The 19,315-nt window shown below is 48.6% G+C and overlaps 1 protein-coding gene across 12 annotated transcripts in view; it reads right to left on the reverse strand.

Annotated features, from left to right (window-relative positions):
- Positions 1-10,244: 10,244 nt before the first annotated feature.
- HECTD4 (HECT domain E3 ubiquitin protein ligase 4) overlaps positions 10,245-19,315 on the reverse strand; it is a 192,062-nt gene continuing 182,991 nt past the window's right edge. For 8 of the 12 annotated variants that reach the window (XM_047828361.1, XM_047828356.1, XM_047828360.1 and 5 more), the window contains 7 exons: positions 18,768-18,923; positions 17,287-17,390; positions 16,958-17,179; positions 14,498-14,661; positions 14,031-14,226; positions 13,224-13,446; positions 10,245-12,449 (listed from right to left, as the gene is read on the reverse strand). In XM_047828361.1, coding sequence (XP_047684317.1) covers positions 12,313-12,449; positions 13,224-13,446; positions 14,031-14,226; positions 14,498-14,661; positions 16,958-17,179; positions 17,287-17,390; positions 18,768-18,923 — 1,202 coding nt within the window. In that variant the 3' untranslated portion in view covers positions 10,245-12,312. Of the gene's footprint in view, positions 12,450-12,499; positions 12,726-13,223; positions 13,447-14,030; positions 14,227-14,497; positions 14,662-16,953; positions 17,180-17,286; positions 17,391-18,767; positions 18,924-19,315 lie in introns of those variants that run through there. The other 4 variants (XR_007145911.1, XR_007145912.1, XR_007145913.1 and 1 more) reach the window with 4 other exon arrangements.

Here is a 19,315-nt window from a genome sequence, read left to right on the forward strand (position 1 = left end):
TATTAAAAATAATGTTTCAGTGAATAAATTTGTTTCCTTATTTGTGATAAGCAGAATTTTAAGTTGGCCCTGAAGATTCCGGATTCCTGGTGTACATGGTATATATGTAGTGTTCATTTACATGGTGTACATGTAATTCCTTCCCCTTGGATGTTGGCAGGACTGTGAATATGATTGATATAGTATGACAAAACTATGAAGGTGTAAATAAAGCCTCAAATCAGTTGGCTCTGAATGAATAAAGGATCATTCTGAGTGGGTCTGACCTAATCAGATGAGCCCTTAAAAAGGGACTGTGAGAAATAGACCAATTTCTTAAAAACCGTAAATAAGTATGATACAGTTTATCAGTTTTAACAGATAGCTATTCAGGTTTTCTGTTTCTTCTTGAGTGAACTTTGGTATTGTCTTTCAAAGAATTTGTCTATTTCAGTAAGTTAATTTATTGGCATAAAGGTGTTCATAATATAACCTTACTTGAAAATATCTGTAAAATCTGTAGTGATGTCACTTCTCTCATTTTTTGATGTTGATCATTTGTTTTCTCTTTTCCTGATCTGTTTGGCTAGAGCAGAGATCCTCAAACTTTTTCTTTCTTAAAAGGCCAAATAGTCAATATTTAGGCCATATAGTCCGAATTGCAATTACTCAGCAATGCTGTTAGAGAGTAAACACAGCTCTATGGGTGAGGCTTCCAGTGAGACTTTATTTACAAAAACAAGCAGCTGGATTATGAGCCATAGCATGGCAACCCTGGGTTAGAGATTTATCAGTTATATTGATCTCAAAAAATCAACTTGGGTTCCATTGATTCCCTTTACTGGTTTTCTGTTTCCATTTCATTGTTTTCCATTCTGATCTTTTGTTTTTTCTTCGATTCTGATCTTTATTTGCTTTCTTCTGCTTACTTTGAGCTTCTTTCTTGTTTAGTTTAAGGTCAAAGCTGAGATCATTCATTTGAGACCTTTCTTTTTTTGTAATATAAGTGTTTGGTGCTATAAATTTCCCTAAGAACTGCTTTACCTGTGTTTCATATACTTTGGTGTCTTTTTGTTTTCATCCAGTTCAGAATACATTGATTTCTTTATCCTCTGGGCTATTAGTTTATACTATTTGGATATTTTCCAGATTTTTTAAAATTTTATTTATTTTGAGAGAGAGTGTAAACACACACGATTGGGTAAGGGGCAGAGAGAGAATCCGAAGCAGGCTCTGCACTGTGAGCATGGAGCCTGATGTGAGGCTTGGGGCTCAAACTCACAAACCCTGATATCATGAGCTGAAATCAAGAGTTAGACACTTATGGCCAACTAAACTTTGACAAAGCAGGAAAGAATATCCAATGGAATAAAGACAGTCTCTTCAGCAAATGGTGTTGGAAAACTGGACAGTGACATGCAGAAAAATGAACCTGGACCACTGTCTTACACCATACACAAAAATAAACTCAAAATGGATGAAAGACCTAAATGTAAGACAGGAAGCCATCAAAATCCTAGAGGAGAAGGCAGGCAAAAACCTCTTTGACCTCAGCCACAGCAACTTCTTAACACGTCTCCAGAGGCAAGGGAAACAAAAGCAAAAATGAACTGCTGGGACCTCATCAACATAAAGCTTCCGCACAGTGAAGGAAACAATCAGCAAAACGAAAAGGCAACCAACGGAATGAGAGAAGATATTTGCAAACGACATATCAGGTAAAGGGTTAGTATCCAAAATCTGTAAAGAACTTATCAAACTCAACACCCAAAAAACAAATAATCCAATGAAGAAATGGGCAAAAGACATGAATAGACAATTCTCCAAAGAAGACATCCAGATGGCTAACAGACACATGAAAAAATGCTCAACATCATTCATCGTCAGGGAAATACAAATAAAAAGCACAATGAGATACCACTTTACCTGTCAGAATGGCTAAAATGAACAACATAGGCAATGACAGATGGTGAGAATGCAGAGAAAGAGAATCTCTTTTGCACTGCTGGTGGGAATGCAAAGTGGTGCAGCCACTCTGGAAAACAGTATGGAGTTTTCTCAAAAAGTTAAAAATTGATCTAGCCTACAACCCAGAAATTGCACTACTAGGTACTTATCCATACAGGTGTGCTGTTTCAAAAGGGCACGTGCTCCCTAATGTTTATAGCAGTGCTGTCGACAATAGCCAAAGTATGGAAAGAGTCCAAATGTCCATCGACAGATGAATGGATAAAGAAGATGTGGTACACGTGCATGCACACACACGCACACACACACACGAGTATTACTTGGCAATCAAAAAAAGTGAAATCTTGCTATCTGCAAAAACATAGATGGAACTAGAGTGTATTATGCTAAGTGAAATTAGAGAAAGACAATATATGATTTCACTCATATGTGGAATTTCAGATTCAAAACAGATGGGGTGCCTGGGTGGCTCAGTTGGTTCAGTGGCCAACTTCGGCTCAGGTCATGATCTCACTGGTTTGTGAGTTTGAGTTTGTCAGGCTCTTTGCTGCTAGCTTGGAGCCTGCAGCCTGCTTCGGATTCTGTGTCTCCCTCTCTCTCTGCCCCTCCCTCACTTACACTCTCTTTCTCTCTCTCAAAAATAAACATTAAATAATTTTTTAAAGATTCAAAACAGATGAACATAAGAGAAGCAAAAATAATAAAAAACAGGGAGGGGAACAAAACACAAGAGACTCTTAAATATAGAGAACAAACTGAGGGTTGCTGGAGGGGTTATGGGTGGGGGGATGGGCTAAGTGGGCAAGGGGCATTAAGGAGGAGACTCGGGATAAGCACTGGGTGTTATATGTAGGGGATGAATCATTGGATTTTACTCTTGAAATCATTATTGCGCTATATGCTAACTTGTTGGTAAATTTAAAAATTAAAAAGTTGGACACTTAATTGACTGAGCCACGCAGGCACTCTAGATTTTTTTTCAAGATGTCAAAATTGAGTGTTTTAACTCATAGTGGTAATTATATGTTTACCTTATTATTTTTTAATATTAAATTTATTGTCAAATTGGTTTCCATACAACACCCAATGCTCATACCAAAAGGTGCCCTCCTCAATACCCATCACCCACCTTCCCCTCCCTCCCACCCTTGTTTTTGTTTTTTTTAAGTTTAATCTTTACATCCAATGTGGGGCTTGAACTCACAACCCTGGGATCAAGAATCACATGCTCTTATGACTGAGCCAGCCAGCTGCCCCCAGATTTGTTATTGATTACTAATTTTCTAGTGGTCAGAGAACATAATTTGTATGAACTGAATCTCTTCAAATTTATTGAGGTTTGTTTTATCCTTAGAATATTCTCCAGGCCATAAATGTCCTGTATGTACTTGAAAAGAATGTGCATTGTATTTTGGTTAGATGGAATATTATATAAATGACAGGTAGGTCAAATTGGTTGGTAGTGTTGTTCAAGCTTTTATATTACTGATGTTCTGTTTACTTGTTCTCTTAATTATTGGGGGATGGGGGATAGTTCTTTTTGAAATCTGTATTGTAATTGAAGATTATTTTTCCTTATGATTCTGTAATTGCTTCATTCTTTTGAAGCCTTGTTATTAGATGTATAAATGCCTAAGATAGTTATGTTCTTGTTTGGCTTTTTTATTATTATGAAATGACCTTCTTTGTAATATTTGCTCTGAGATACACTTTGATATTAAGATAGCAATATTAACATTCTTCAGCTTTCTGCTGATTTGTGTTGGCATAGTATATCTTTTTCCATCCTTTTACTTTTATCCTATTTTTGTTTACATATTTACATTGGTTTTCTCAGAGGCAGCATATAGTTGGGGTTTTTGTTTTTGAGCCAGTCTGAGGAGTTTGTCTTTTAATTTGGGTGTGTCAACCATTTACATTTAATGTAATTATTGATATGGTTGGGTTTAGAATACTTTTTTTTTTTCTTTTAACTAGTCTCCACACCCAATGTGGCTTGAACTCAAGACCCTGAGATTAAGAGTCACATGCTACCGACTGAGCCAGCCGGATGCCCTGATAGTTGAGTTTAAATAAATCTTTTTGCTATTTATCTTTTGTGTTCTATGTGCCTTTTTTCTCTTTTTTTTTTTTTTGCTTTCTTTTAATACTTCTTATGATTCCATTTATCTCTTTTGTTGGCCTATTAGTTTTAACTTTATTGTATTATTTAAGTAGTTGTTTTAGGGTTTATAGTACATACACCTCTGATTTATTACAGTATCACAGTTTACCTTTAAGTAATATTGTGCTACTTCATGATTGGTATTACAATAACATATTTAATTTATTTCCTCCTAGCCTTTGTGCCATTGTCATATATTTATTTTTTAATTTATTTATTTTGGTGGGGGGGAGGGGCAGAGAGTGAGAGAGAGAGAATCCCAAGCAGGCTCTACAGTGTCAGTGAGGAGACCAACGTAGGGTTCAAACTGGGAGATCATGACCTGAGGCGAAATCAAGTGTCAGATGCTTAACTGCCTGAGCCACCTAGGTGCTCCTCCCCTCCATTTCTTTATTCATCATAAATCCCCAATACCTTGTTGTTTTGTTTAAGTACTCAATTATCTATTAGGGGCACCTGGGTGGCTCAGTCGATTGAGTGTCCAACTTTGGTTCAGGTCATGATCTCCTGGGTCGTGAGTTCAAGCCCCGCATCGGGCTCCGTGCTGACAGCTTGGAGCCTGCTTTGGATTCTGTGTCTCCCTCTCTCCCTGCCCCTCCTTGACTCATGCTCGTGTGTGCTCACTCGTTCTCTCTCAAAAATAAACATTAAAAAATTTTTTTAAGTCAGTGATCTTTTAAAGACTTAAACATGTCTTTTATATTTACCCATGTGGTTAATATTTTTGTATTTTTTTTTCTTTGTGCAGACCCAGATTCCCACATGGTATCATTTTCCTTTTGTGTGAAGGACTTTGTTGTAGTGCAGGTTAGCCTGTGTTCTTGCTTTTCTATGTCTGAAAAGGTCTTTATTTCTTCTTCACTTTTAAACAATTGTGGTAAAATACATCTAATGAAATTCAACATTAAAAAAAATGTTTATTTTTGAAGGGGGGTGCAGGGAGGGGCAGAGAGAGGACAGATTATCTGAAGCAGGCTCTGCGCCAACAGCATAGATGTTGGGCTTGAATTTATGAACTGTGAGATCATGACCCCAGCTGAAGTCGGATGTTTAACCAACTAAGCTACATAGGTGCCCCAAAACTTAACATTTCAATTATTTTAAAGTATACAATTAGGTGTCCTTAAATCCATTCACAGTGTTGTGCAATCATCACCACTACTTGTTCAGGAATTTTAATCTTTAAAGGAAATCCCATACCCATTAAGCACTCCCTCCCTAAGCAGTAACCTGATTTGTCTCTAGGTACTTGCCTATTTTCTCCTTCACTATTGGAAAGGTATAGAATTCTAGGTTGATAGCTTTTCCCCTCCCAATACTTTAGATATGTTACTCTGCTGTCTCCTTGCTTGCATTGGTTCTACTGAGAAATCTACCATCCTTATCTTTGTTCTTCTGTACAGAATGTGTCTTTGTGGGGGTTGTTTTTAAGATTTATCACTGATTTTATACAATTAGATTGTGATGCACCTTTGTATGGTTCTGTGACATCACGTACATTCATTGTTCTACAACCATCACCACCGCTGTTTCTTGTGCTTTAGGTTCATTAAGCTTCTTACATCTTTGTAGTTTTTAAGTAAATTTGGAAAAAGTTCCAGCTGTTATCTCAAGATTTTTCCCCATTTTTCTTCTCTTTGGGGGATTATTCTCCTATATTATAGGCCAAATGAAGTGCCATATCTTACTGACACTCCTCACTTTTTTGGATTCTTTTGTTTTCAGATGGGTCATTTGTGTGCTTCCAAAGTCACTGAAACCTTCTGCAGTCTAATCTGTTGCTACTCTATCCAGTTTTCATCTCAGACATTGAAGTTTCTATCTCTAGACATTCAGTTTGTGTTGTTTATATTTTCCATGGTTCTACCTAACATGTTCATTGTTTTTTTTCCCCTAGCTTCGTAAACCTGTTCTATACAGTAATAACTGTTTTAATGCCCTTGCCTGCGAATTCTATCATTTGTATAATTTCTGGGTCAGTTGCAGTTGATTTTTCTGGGTGCTATTTTGTTGTTTCTTTGCATGTCTGGTGGTTTATTGGATGCCATTCTGAATTTTACCTACTTACATGCTGGGTATTTTTGTATTACTTGTTTGTTTCTAAAGTAGGCTCCATGCTAGGCATGGAGCTTGAACTCACAACCCTGAGATCAAGAATTGGACGCCCAACAAACTGAGCCACCCAGGTGTCCCATGTATTTCCTGTATTTTTGAGCTTTGTTTTTATATGTGGTCACTTGGAGACAGCTTGATCCTTCTGGGTCAAACTTTTAAGCTTTATTAGGTGGGACCTGAACAGGAATTAGGGCTAATTTTACTTCACTACTAAGGCAAAACCAAAGTCCCACAAATTACAAAGTTTTCTACATTGGCTAGTGGGAATAGGAACTACTTCCTGTTCTTTGCCAGCTCTAATCCTTTTGGCTGGTTCTTTTCCCAGCCTCTGGCAGTTTCCTTATATGCTTGAGCTTATCAGTACTCAGTTGAATACTTGAGGAGTTCTCTGTAAGTCTCTTCCTCTTTAGTACTCTGCCTTGCAAACTAGCTGCCTTTGTTTCCTTTCATGCTTTGTTTTCTGAACTCTAGGAGACTGTTGAGTTCGACTTTGGGTTTCCCCTCCTCTTGCTGCTCTCTGAAAACTATCCAGACCATAAGCTGAGGCAATGGTAGGGCCCACCATATTTATTTTCTCTTCTCAGTTTTTTTTATTGCTTGTTTTGAGAACCATACGTATATTAGGTTTTTTATTTTAGTTGTTGTGATAGGGAAATCTGGCTTCTGTTCATTTATTGTGATTAGAATTAGAAGTGTATTGAAGGTGTTATCTTTCTAGTTTGTTATAAAGCCTGATGCCATTCTGATTTACATGTAATTTTTCCCCTTGAAGCTTTTTAGGATGTCTGTCCCTGGTATTTTTAAATTTCCCCATGTTGTAAAGTGGTGTGGATTCTTTTTCTATTCAAAGAGCTGGATACTTATCATTTTGTCTGGAACTTGTGACATTCTGTTTTCCAGAATTATATTTTGGTTATGTCTCCTGTTTTCTCTTTGCAGAACTCCAGTGATAGTAGGATAGACTGTCTTAGACTGATCCCTTTTTCCTTTAAAATTTTTTTTTAATGTTTATTTTTGAGAAAGAGAGTGCAAGATGGGGAGGGGCAGGGAGAGAGGCAGACACAATCTGAAGCAGGCTCCAGGCTCTGAGCTGTCAGCACAGAACCCGAAGTGGGGCTCCAAATCACACGCTGTGAGATCATTACCTGAGCTGAAGTCCTATGCTCAACCGATTGAGCTACCCAGGTGCTCCTTTTTCTTTTCATATTTTTTGCCCTATGGGAGATTTCTTCAACTTTATCCTTTCATCTTTACATTAAATGGATTTCTGATATTTCCCAAACCTTTTATTCTTCCCCACAGCCTTTTCTCTCCTTAAGGGATGCAGTGATTTTTTTTAAGTTTATTATTTACAAGAGCAAGTAAGAGAGAGAATCCCAAGGAGGCTCTGCACTGCTAGCATGGAGCCTGATGCAGGACTCGATCTCATGAAACAGGAGATCATGACGGGAGCTGAAAAACAACAGTCAGATGTCTGAGTCATCCAGGCACACCAAGATTTTAATCTCTGCAGCCAATGTGGGAATTGAACTCACAACCCCGAGATCAAGAGTCACACACTCTACCGAGCCAGCCAGGTGTCCCCGAAGTAAGTTTTTCTTTTTTGTAAGATTTTACACCTAACATGGGGCTAAAACTTACAACCCTGAAACCCAGAGTGACTCTTGATCTACCAACTGAGCCAGCCAGGTGCCCCAATGCAGTACGTTCGCATACTTTGTGCCATAGTTGTTTCTTGTTCTAGTCTGTGTTATCTATTTTTGTTTGGTATTTCATGTTATAGACTCTTCCTCATCTGTTTCTTGCCTGTCTATATTTAAGGCTGGGGCACTAAAGATGAGAAGCTTCTTTAACTGTTCACGTTCACTGTAGGGTAACAAGCTGGTGTTTTCACTGAAGAACCCCCTGCTGTGAGAATCTATAGGTCTTATTTCTGATTTCCTCCTGAAAGGGGTCTTCCAGTCTGCTGTGTAAACTCAGGGTGGGGCTGGGGTCTTAGCTGCTGGGTTTGATTCTCCCAAATAGGGCTTCTTTCTGCAGAGTGGTGAGCTTGAACAACTGCTTCCTACATGAATTTCCAATCCTTGTTTTTCTCTTGGCAGTGGGGCCTCTAATTCCTTCTTTGCTTTGCAACGTTTTGGTTTTTTCCAAGGGACCTACAAGAAGCTTGCTGCCCATGATGTCCTCTTAAGTCATTTATTCTTTCAGTAGCTGTCCTTTGAGAAATTGTGGACTGAAATGATTTCTTTTGGTTTCATGAGGATGGAATGTGTGCTTTTATTTCCTGATTTCATTTTGTGGGTTTTTTTTTTGGCACGGAGGCATTGGGATTTTTTTTTTTTTTTTTTTTTAAGTAGGTACCACCACCCAACATGGGGCTTAAACAGAGATCAAGAGTCACATACTCTACCAACTGAGCCAGCCAGACACGCTGGTGCGCTTGTATTTTTAAGAAACTATCCCTACGGTAGAACATCCCTACAGAAAAGTGCATGGTAGCATAGGGTTCACTCAACACCTGTCACCACCACCCATATCAAAAACATTACCAGGACACCAGAACACCCCTCATACTCTCTATCCTCTCTGGGACCCAGAATAACCACAATCTTGACATTTTAAGATGTTATTTTTTTCTATTTTCAACATTTAAATGAACTCATTATTTAAAGTACTCATACCATGAAGTATTTTTTTTATGCTTGACTCCTCTTGCTGAACACTGTGTGTTTCTGACTCACCTATAGGTTGCAGGTAGCAGTTTGCTTTCCTTCCTGTATGGTATTCCATTGTGTGCCGTAACTTTTTCTACTTCAGACCTTTAACTTGTTTCTAGTTTTGGCTACTACTGTTATTGCTGCTGTATTTTTACACGTCTTTTGGTGAATATGGGTGGGTGTTCTGGTGGACGTACACCTAGAGGTGGGATTGGTCTAAGGGGTGCGTAGTGGAGGGCACCCAGGCTTCCAGAGTAGTTGTAGGTTACATTCCCCACATCCAGAGGAGAGTTCTGTTGGTTCCATGTCTTCCCCCAGTCCTGGTACTGTCTTTCCTTTTTGGGGGTGGTTGTATAGATTTTGTGATTTTAATTTGCTTTCCCCTGATGACTAATGAGGATGAATGTCTTCTATTATTGGATAGTGTAATTTTGAACATAGTTTTTTAAAGAAGCAACTCTTGAGATGGCCTCAGCCATCCTGGAGAGCAAATTCTTGCTGTGCTCAGCTGGGACTCTCCATACAAGGCATCCCCATCCACCCCAGCTTCTGAGTGGTGGCTTTTGCTGTTTCCAGCACCCTGAGGGGAGTTGTTCCTCACCCAAGAGGACCCTTGGTCTTCCTATAATAAAGACATAAGTGGGACACTTTCGCTAAAAGTTGGCATTTATTAAGTGTAAGAAAGGTAGGGTCAAGAGAAGAACTAAATGGGTCTGAGGACCTCCCCCTCCCATGGAGCAGGACCATGTCTGGGAGACTGGATTCTCCTGCATGCAGACCACAGAGCTCCCTGTGGGGGTGGCAAAGGACAGCTGTGCACGAGAGCTGAACAGCAACCTTAGGAAAGCAGCCCTAAGTCTTTATCTTCTCTGCATTTCCCTTTTGTACAGTTCTAAATCCACTGCTGGCTCCCACCCCCTTCCACTGCAATTATCCGCTTGAGGAAAACCCTCCCACTGGCCTAAGAGTTCAGACTAGCTCCAGTATGAGCAGGGGCGGGGACAGAAGATGCAGAGTGAGGTTTAGCTTTGACCTTGGATTTCCATCCCTTCAGTCATCCTTTCTGTATGACACCCAGGTTCGAGGGGCTGAATGGGGGAGGTGGCGGGGGGGGGGGGGGGCGAGGATTAGTTGGTAAGCATGAGGGAGTAAGAATCACATCAAGTGTAGAGACAATAATTAGAAACAAATTCCTAACCTTTGGACCGCACTTAAGGATCAGAGCCGCCCAGTCCAAGCAGGTCAGTCATTGTATCTTTTCAGTGAGTAGATGACCACACAACTCTTACGGTAAGTCAAAATTAGATGAAGGTTATTTATTGGTGTGACTTTTTTTTTTTTCCTGTAGTGAGCTTCCTTTACACAGCAATGGTGTAAATAGCCTCAAACTGAATGAAAACTTTGTTAAATGCAACCATAAATAATTATAATAAATATACATCAAGTAACTTTACAGCACACGTTTTTTTAGGGCCAAGGTTTGGATCAGTCTGGACCTCTCCATGTGCTCTCTGGGAGAAGCGTGTTAGCAGCAGACATCTTACTCACAGCTGTCATCAAATCAAGTGATGGGCCAAAAGCAGCTTCCCAAAACCCCCCTTGGGGAGGTAGCTAACAATTCTGAGTCCATTTAAGGGATGGGAAGGATTGGAGGGGACCAAGAATTTAAAAATAGAGAGAGGAAGAACCACTTCTAATAATCCAAAGGCTCTCGTTATGCAGAAATGAAATAGGAGGATCCTTGTCAGGACTACGTCCTGGTCTGACCCCCAGGCAACGGGGCTCTGGCCCCCAGGAGGCAGCAGCCAACCATCTTCCTTCCAAGCCGGGAGCCTGCGTGCAGGCCCTCCTTTCCAGACAGGACTGCTCCTGCATCAAACATAACTGATGCATCCAGTTTTAGCTTTTCCTTAGGTTGGGGAATCACTTCAGTAATGGTCCTTAACGCATTTCCTAAGAATAAGAGGGAGGAGATGGCTGCTAATGGCTCTAACTCTAAAATCCATACATCTTCCCAACAGGCCAGGGCCACAGCAGAGAAAGGAAAAGCACAGCTTTCTCTCCCCAGCATGCACACTCCAGAACCTTCTAGTCAGCACTCACTCAGAACCTTCAGTATTCACAATATTATACAATAAATACAGTGATGCAATTCCAGGAGAACTGGCAAGGCCCAAAATGACAGTGTCCAACAAGCTGGCATATGCTGCTCTTGAACAAAGTACCATTGGACAAAGACCTGTTTGGGGCACAAATGCACTGGGGCAGCGGGGGAGCCTGGAGCAGCTCCACCCTGGCACACACGCTCACATGGGGCGGCGAGGGGACAAGGGGCGGGCCTGGCCAGAGGGGCAGAAGGACCGCATAGTGGTCCTTGGAAGGTCTCGGTCACCGAAGTAGACCCTGAATTGAGCAGAGCACCTCAGTCAGCCGCTCTTTTTAAAATGGGCATGTGGCCCTTCTGTTCCTCCTGTCACCAACACTGTGGTGAGGAAGGGCCGTTTCTGAGTACAAAAGGGGGGTAGGCTTGAATCATGTGCTTTCCTGTTCAATCAGTCTCAGAAAAAGCCCCCCCTCCCCCGAGCACTGTCCATCCCTCCTCCTCTAGGCGTCCTGAACTCCTGGAGCTGGGAAACGCCTGGCTGTGAACTAAGGTCAGAATGAACCCTTTGGTCTCCTGAGGAACATTCAGCAGGAAACTGTCAGGTCAGGGGCCCAGGAGAGACGGAGAGCAGAGGGCTGAGGGGGAAGGGACGGGCAGCCACCGGGGTGCTTTTCCTCTGAAAAACCCAGACCATAAACAAGGTTCAAAAGCTGGAAGATGAACACAGAAAGCTCCCTGTGTGTCTCCCATGTTGGGGCCCAACCCTTTCAAGATGGAAGGAGGCCTGGGGGAGCTGCGTCCAGGATCAACTCCAGCTCAAGGCAGGAGGGGCAGGGCCACAGACCTGTGAAGATGCTGTGAAGAGACAACAGGATGCTCTGTGTGGCCGGCCGCAGGTATCTCACCACCACCTTCCTGCTGGGTGGTTCCATGATGTGGAACTAACTGGGGCCTTATGGCATCAGAATCCGGTGGCCATGAGAGACAATGTCTGGGAAGATCAAATGAGACACAGGCTGCCTGGGAATTAAACTATCCTACAAACATACCACAAACAGGTGTAAAAGAACCAACCCATCACAAAACATACAAATACAAAAGGTTAAGTCTTCCAGGAAGCCCTGGAACGTGGACAAAAGTTCGGAAAAGCAAAACGTCGCCAACTCCTCACGCAGGGCCCTGGAGGGAATGTGCCCTCAGTGGCAGGCTTCCCAAGCCGGCGGAGCGGTGCCTCGGTGACGGACTAACTCCGGGGCTCCCTCCCCTCAGCCACTTAGGGGGTCTTCACGGTAGTGAATGGCACAACGAAGTTTCTCCAGCATGATTTCCAGAGAGGAGTACTGGGGAAGTTTGATCATGAACATGCAGGTCTCCACTCGGATGTAGCGAGAGTCTGGGGAACCTGCAAAAATAAACCCCCCACCAGGCCAGTGTCAGAGGCTGGGCTCTGATCCCAGGGAGACCTACTGGCCGCCCTGCTTTCAGGTTTGCTTCTTTGGGTAGCTTGAAGCTAACCGAGGCCCAAGCAGGAGGAGGGGCGGGGGCAGGGCAAGAGAAGATTCTGGAGGAGAAAATGGCACAGGAAGTTGTACGGCACAGGGAGCAGATGGCTGACCTGTGAGGGAATCTGGTGGTAGACAGGTTTGTTCAGTCAGCAAAGGGTTGTTTTCTTATTTTTCTACGTTTAGAAGTTGGAAAATTAAAACATTTCTAAAAAGCCCCGTTAGCTTTTTAAAGTTATCAGAATGTAGGGGCACTTGGGTGGCTCAGTTGGTTGACTGTCCGACTTCAGCTCAGGTCATGATCTCACAGTTCATGAGTTCAAGCCCCACATCGGGCTCAATGCAGTCAGTACAATGTCGCCCCCTCTCCCTCCCCCGCTTGCACTCTCGCTCAAAAATAAATAAAACTTGAAAAAAAGAATGGTGAATCCTTTAAAAAAAAAAAACAAACCTCAGAACATAGGCCAACCTTGGGCCTGTACTGACTCTTGGCCAAAGTCAGGTTTGGGAGGCACATGACAACCCCTTCCCCTGCGCAGGCCCGTCCCCCGATTTACATTTGGGCTCAGCTGGCCACTGATGTCCCTCCCTCCTGCAGGGCCCAGCAGCCCCAGCTCCCACTGAGAGAAGGGCCTGTGCGTCCCACTCGGAACACGACAAGGGGAAGGCGGTACCTGCTGTGCCATCTGGGGGAGCAATCTTCATGGGGTAGGGGGGCACGTGGGCTGTGTCAGGGCCCCCGTCTTTGCAGGGGCAGGTGAAGGGGATGCGTTCCTGGTTGCAGGCAAATTTGATGAACTTGCACAGCTCCTCCTGCGTGAACACCTCCAGCGCCCCCCAGAAGAACTCGATGTGCTGGTCTGTCTCCATCAGCCCCACCTGGTACATGGTGTGGGCCTGGGGAAGAAAGGCCCCCGGATGTGAGCGGTCCCGGCCTCTGCTCACCCCGCACCGCCCCGGGCTGGGTGGCTGCGGCGGGGAAACGGCCACGGGACATAGGTTATGAGACCACGACAACGACAAAGGCCACGGAGGTAGTCGTGCCCGCGCCCCTCGCGTGGCTGTGGCCTGGAGGCCGCGCCCAGAGCAGAGGCTCCACGAGCGTTACGCCCCCCTCCCCCACCATGAACACACTGGGCAGGTCCTGTCACTGTCCCACCAGATGTGAAGTCACTGTTCGAGGTCTCGCTGCCAGCAAGAAGCCAGCCTGGGAGGCCGGGGTGCGGCCTGAGGAATGGACGAGGCTTGGCAAGAACGGTCTTCGCCTCGGGATGAGGCTCAAGACCCGGGCCCCGGAGGCCAGCCGTCTGGGGGTGAGACCGACCCCACCGCGTCCGGGCAAGTGACTCAAGCTCCGGCTTCCCCAGCTGTGACGTGGGGGGGTCGCCGGGGGGGGGAGGGGAGGGGAGGGGGGGGCACGTGAGAACAGGGCACTGGGACACGGGGGGAGGGGGGTCCAGGATAGGCCCCCGCCCACCGACCTTGAGGAACTCGAGGTTGATGTACGGCAGGCCGCAGGTGCGCAGCTCCATCTCCAGCGGGCTGAGCGTGGTGAGCAGCTGCAGGGGGATGACGGCGCCCAGGCCCGCCCTCACGGCCGTCACGCACTCGGCGTTCTGGAGCTCCCGCAGCCGCAGGCTCCGGATGGCCGCCGCATAGATGTCCTTGTTCTCCCACCTGCGGGGGGGGGGTGAGGGGGTGGGGGGAGTGGGGGGGTGGGGGGGGGGCGGGCGAGGGGAACCGGTTACCGGGCGTCCTGCCTCTCCTGCCTCCGGGCGTCCGTCACCCGCCTCACGGCTGGGGCCTTCTTAATAAAGTCCCGCTGCTGAACGCACGCCACCCTTCCTGGCACCCTGCGTCCTGCCCCACAGCCGTCCCTCTGGTGAGATCCATCACCTGACCTGGCCCAGGCCGCCCACCCCACCACTCCCCTCGCGCACAGACTCACGCCACGGGGATGTGCCGGCCACGGCTGCACAGCTCCACTTCCTCGCCCGTCATGGTCAGGTACGTGAACCTGCAGCAGGGCTTGGGACCCTCGGGGCTCTCGGTGGCCAGGTGCTGGGAGGCGATCTCGGCACACAGGGCCTCTAACTCCGTCTCGTCGTTGATCTGGAGGGCGGAGGCAGACAGAGGCTAATTGCCTGTCCTGCTCCCAGGGTCCCCGGGAAGACGGAACCCGAATCTCTAGTCGGGCAGACACCAGGCACTGTTTGCACGGGGACCACCCTTGGCCATTATGAACGTGCACATGGCACGGGCCTGGCCAATCAGTTTGCCGGGAGTTCAGGGTTAGGTATGTGGCCCGGGCCACCTGAGACCTAACGAAACCCAAATTGGAGGGCTTTTCCTGTTACCATTTGGAAGCAGCAACGCACTTTCACTGGTGTGGACACGACTCTAAGATGTACATCTTGTACTACTAGGGGCCATCTTGAAACCAATTACTGAGGACATTGTTTGAGCACCAGGATTCAGCCTTGCCTGAAGCCAAACCTACATCCGTGTTTAGTTTTATTTATTTTTTACGTGTTCGTTTTTGAGAGAGAGACAGACACCGAGTGTGAGCAGGGGAGGGGCCGAGAGGGAGACACAGAATCGGAAGCAGGCTCCAGGCTCTGAGCTGTCACCACAGAGCCCGACGCGGGGCTCGAACTCACAAACCGCAAGATCGTGACCTGAGCAGAAGTCAGAAGTTTAACCGACTACGCCATCCAGGCGCCCCGATCCATATTTAGTTTTAAAAGCAAATCATTTAAAAACACCAAAATTAGGGTCCAAAAGACACTGAGGTGCCTGCTGGGCTACTGAGGAGATGCTGGGATCTGGCCCAGAGAAGAACAAACTTGCCCTTCTGGCATGTTGAAGGTGACTGGGATGACTACCAGAAGTTCAGAATCTCTCTGCCTGGTCTGTGTGCCCCAACCCTGCTGTAGCCTGGTGTCCCAACACGCTCTGTGGCTCTGCCCAGCGCCTTCAGAAAGAAGTCTCGGCTGGACGGTCTTCCTGGACACTGTCTTATATCCCCCCGCGCACCCCAGGCCCTTGCTGCTACCCACAGCCCCAGGAGGACTTCTTGAAGCAGTGCCGGGCAGGGACTCCTAAACCCCTCGCCCAGAGCGGCCGTCCTGCGTTGACCTTTTAGATAATTCCCTGTCAGCCCCATTTCTGCCACTAATCCGAGATCCTGGCTTTGGTGCGCCCTCATGCCGGCTGCCCTCAAGTGGCGGCTCAGGGGAGGACAACAGACGGCCTGGCCACGAGGCCCCTCAGGGGGCCCTAGTTTTGTGCCTCCTTCGGCTGGGGTTCCCATCGAGAGCCGCCTCGGCCCGGCCTCAGTCTGCTCCCCTGTGAACACAGGCAGCGGGGGAGTCAAGGGGGAGGGCCGGGGCAGGGGCACCACCACACTCTGTCTCTAGCTTGAGGAGGCTTTTCAGCCAGACGGGCCTAGTTTCCCCCGGTGGCTCTGTTCCCAGCCCACCCTCCTCTCTGAGCCTCCCTTCCTCCCGGCCTTGTCATGAGGACTTGTGCACACAGCCCTTCCGAACAGGGCCTCACGTATCGCGAGAACAACCTGCAAGCTTCCTATGGCTGGGGCGAGAGCCCAGAGCCCGGCCCACGGCAGGCTACCACGACCGCTAACCGGTGGACAGACCTGAAGGGGTCCCACGGGCCCAGCTGGCAGCCTGAGCGCAGACCGCACCCCCGCCAGGGGGCCGGTCAGACGTGGCGAGCTCTCACTACCTCTTTGTGTCCCCAGGCACGAAGAGGACAGCTACGTTCCCAACTCTGTCCCTGGCCAATCCCAGGTGACCCCCAAGAGCCGGTCTCCTGTGCACTGAGGCCCTGAAGCCAAACTCTCTTTTGTTTATTTTTGAGAGAGAGTGTGAGCGGAGGAGGGCCAGAGAGAGAGGGAGACACAGAATCCGAAGCAGCTCCGGCTGATGCGGGCCTTGAACTCACAAACCAGGAGATCATGACTTGAGCGGAAGTCGGACACTTAAACCACCTGAGCCACCCAGGCGCCCAAAACCAAGCTCTTAAAAGTGAAAGTGGGTCCACTTGTAGGAGTCCCCACCCCGACATCCCTGCCTGCTCAGTCAGCTGCCGGGAACCCTTCACCCCTGTGTCCTTGGGAGGCCCAACAGCAGCAGATGGGCAGTGACCGACGTGCCCCATCAAGCAGGAAGAGAAGCCAGAGAGGCTTCTGTCCCCACAAAGCAAGCCCGGCAGAGACAGCTCACGTTCCCTAACGTTCTCTGGGAGACCCCAATCGGTCCTTGGGGGGAAGCCTGGGCTCCCGGGGTTTGGAGGCCCAGCAAATGGCAGATCACAGAGGCAGCCACGAGCCCCGGGGACACTGCTCTGGAGTTCTGCTGTCCCCAGAATAAATGCCTCACTCACTTACGCTCTCAAATTTCTTGACGTAATTGTAGGTGAGTATGTCTGCTTCCTGCAGGTCTTGGTCAGGGTCCAGAGGCTCACCCACCAGAGTCTTCCAGAAGGAAGGCAGGAGGTCCAGGGGAAGAGGGACATCTGCTCGAATCGCAATCCCCAGCAGCTGGCCCAGGAAGTGCAGGAGCTGCTCTTCCCCGTAGGTGATGGGGCTGGGGGTCAGGATATACTTGCCCTGGACACAGAGGCAGAGATGCAGCGACTGCCGGGCACCTCTCCTCCTCCCCGGGAACACAGGTCCCAGCCACTGCCCCGCCATGGCCCACGCCTCGGCCATCTTACCTTGTTTTTGTTGACGGCTGAGCTGGGGCACAAGAGCAGGAGGGACAGTGAGGAGCTCTGCAGCTCTTTACACACCTGCCACAGGAAGTGCCGGAAAGAGCCGCCTGCGGGACACATGGAGGCTGATGGGCATCGGGGGCCCTGCCGGCCCGCCCTGCCCGCCCGGAACGGCAGCTCCTTTGCCGGCCTGAACTCGGCTGCGGCGGAGACAGAGCTCGCCTGAGGGCGGGGAGACCTGGGGTCAAGTCCTGCGGGGCCACTTACTGGCTGGGTGACCCCCAGGTCATCACTTCTCAGGGACCCAATCCGTCAAAGGGGGACAGTCACCGTACCTACGTCACAGGCTAGTTTCAAGGAGTCAGAGAGACCGGATGCAGAGCCCTGCGTATCTGGCACCGCCGTGAGCTTACACGGATCCGCGGGCTCGTTTAACCCACCTCCGTCGCTCCGGGTTGCACCAGGAGTGGGGCCGCCCGTGCTACTCCGTGCTCCCCTCCCTCCCCCCAGGCCCAGGTGCCCAGTGTCTATCTGTTCGGTGAGCAGCGTCCAGCTGAACAGCCTGACGCATGAACACCTGCAAAGGGCAACCGGCGATCATCAGCATCTCTGCTGCCGTCATTCCAAACGTGCCTCCGGTTTTCTTGCCAACTCCTCTCTGTGGCTGGATCCCCTCTCCCCTGTGCACCCCCTGTCAATGTCCTAAGGTCAGGAAGCTCAGAGGACAGCTATGCGTGCCCACTGCTTGGTCGGAGCCACGCACAGGATGCGCCTGGGGACAGATGTCCTCACTCAGCTTCCACGGAGAAGCAGGAGACCCCGGCCTGCTGAAGCCACCAAGGGCTAGGCTTGGGAATCGGACAGACCTGGCTTTGAACCCCAGCTGGCTGCCCGACCTTGGGGACACTACTTGGGTTGGCAGCGTCCCAGTTTCCCCACCGGTCCAGTGGGACAAGGCCGGTCTCTTGTGCAGTGTTGGTGCTGTGAGGAGTGGAAGGTGCTGAGCACGCGGTCCTGAGAGCCGGCTGTGCCCGGAGCACACTACGGTGCCGGTTGGTGGCTCTGGCCAGGCCCCCGAAACCGGCCCCCGGGCCCGGGTGGGGGGGGGGGGAACCGGCGCTTGCCAGGGACCTCCGCCCAGTGCCGTCCCAGCTTGGGGACCCCACCTCTGGTGAGCACTAGGGGGGTGCCCTTCGTGCCGAACGGACACAACAGAGACACCCTCGGTTTGGGTCGGCCCTCTCCCCCGGGAAGGGCCGCTGGGCTCAGAGTTCGGATGTGTCCCATGGGAGACAGGGGCACTGGGGAGCCCTTCGGTCGTCCTGGCTTCTGCAGAGCAGGCTAACAAGGACACAGCTTCCTTAGTCTCGCCAGTGGGGGGGATTGTGGGCAGTTTAGACTAAAAATAACTCCAAAAATGTTCTCATTTTCAACACAGCCTCCACCTGAACTGGCTGCAGAGCCCGGCGGGGGCCGCCACTTACTGGTGCCGTGGACCTCCTCCCCGGTGAAGCGGATGTTGAAGGCGTAGGTGGGGTCACCGCCACTGGCCAGCTTGACACAAAGCTGGGATGAGGGCACCGAGGCCAGCTGCCTGGCAGCCTGGCAGAAGTAGGAGTTTTCAGAAGCTCTGATCTCCCCTGGGAAGAGAGAGGAACCAGTAACACCCCCCCCCCACCCCCCGCCCCGAAGCACAATCCTCTCCTTCCTCTGCTCTTCCAGCCCAGGACGGACACCTGGCTGGGCCTTCGCCTGCCTCCTGGCCCTCTCCCTGCCCCTGGTTCCGCCGCCTCGCCTTCTCTCCACTTTTGGAACATCTTCGTGCCTTGGCCGTGTGGCTCCCAGCCTTCCCTCTGTCCCCGGGGAGGGGAGGTGTCCTCCCCATCTGTGATCCTCTCCCCTCCAGTTCGTGTCATTTGTGGCACGTGTGGATTCACGTGCCGTGGCAGACTCCTGGCTGCCTCCCCAGCAGCCACTCGCCCCAGTTGCTTCGATGCCAGAACCCCGACTCCAGCAAGCCCACGGCCAACCA

The sequence above is a fragment of the Prionailurus viverrinus genome, chromosome D3 (assembly GCF_022837055.1).
Source record: "Prionailurus viverrinus isolate Anna chromosome D3, UM_Priviv_1.0, whole genome shotgun sequence".
NCBI classification, from domain to species: Eukaryota; Metazoa; Chordata; class Mammalia; order Carnivora; family Felidae; genus Prionailurus; species Prionailurus viverrinus.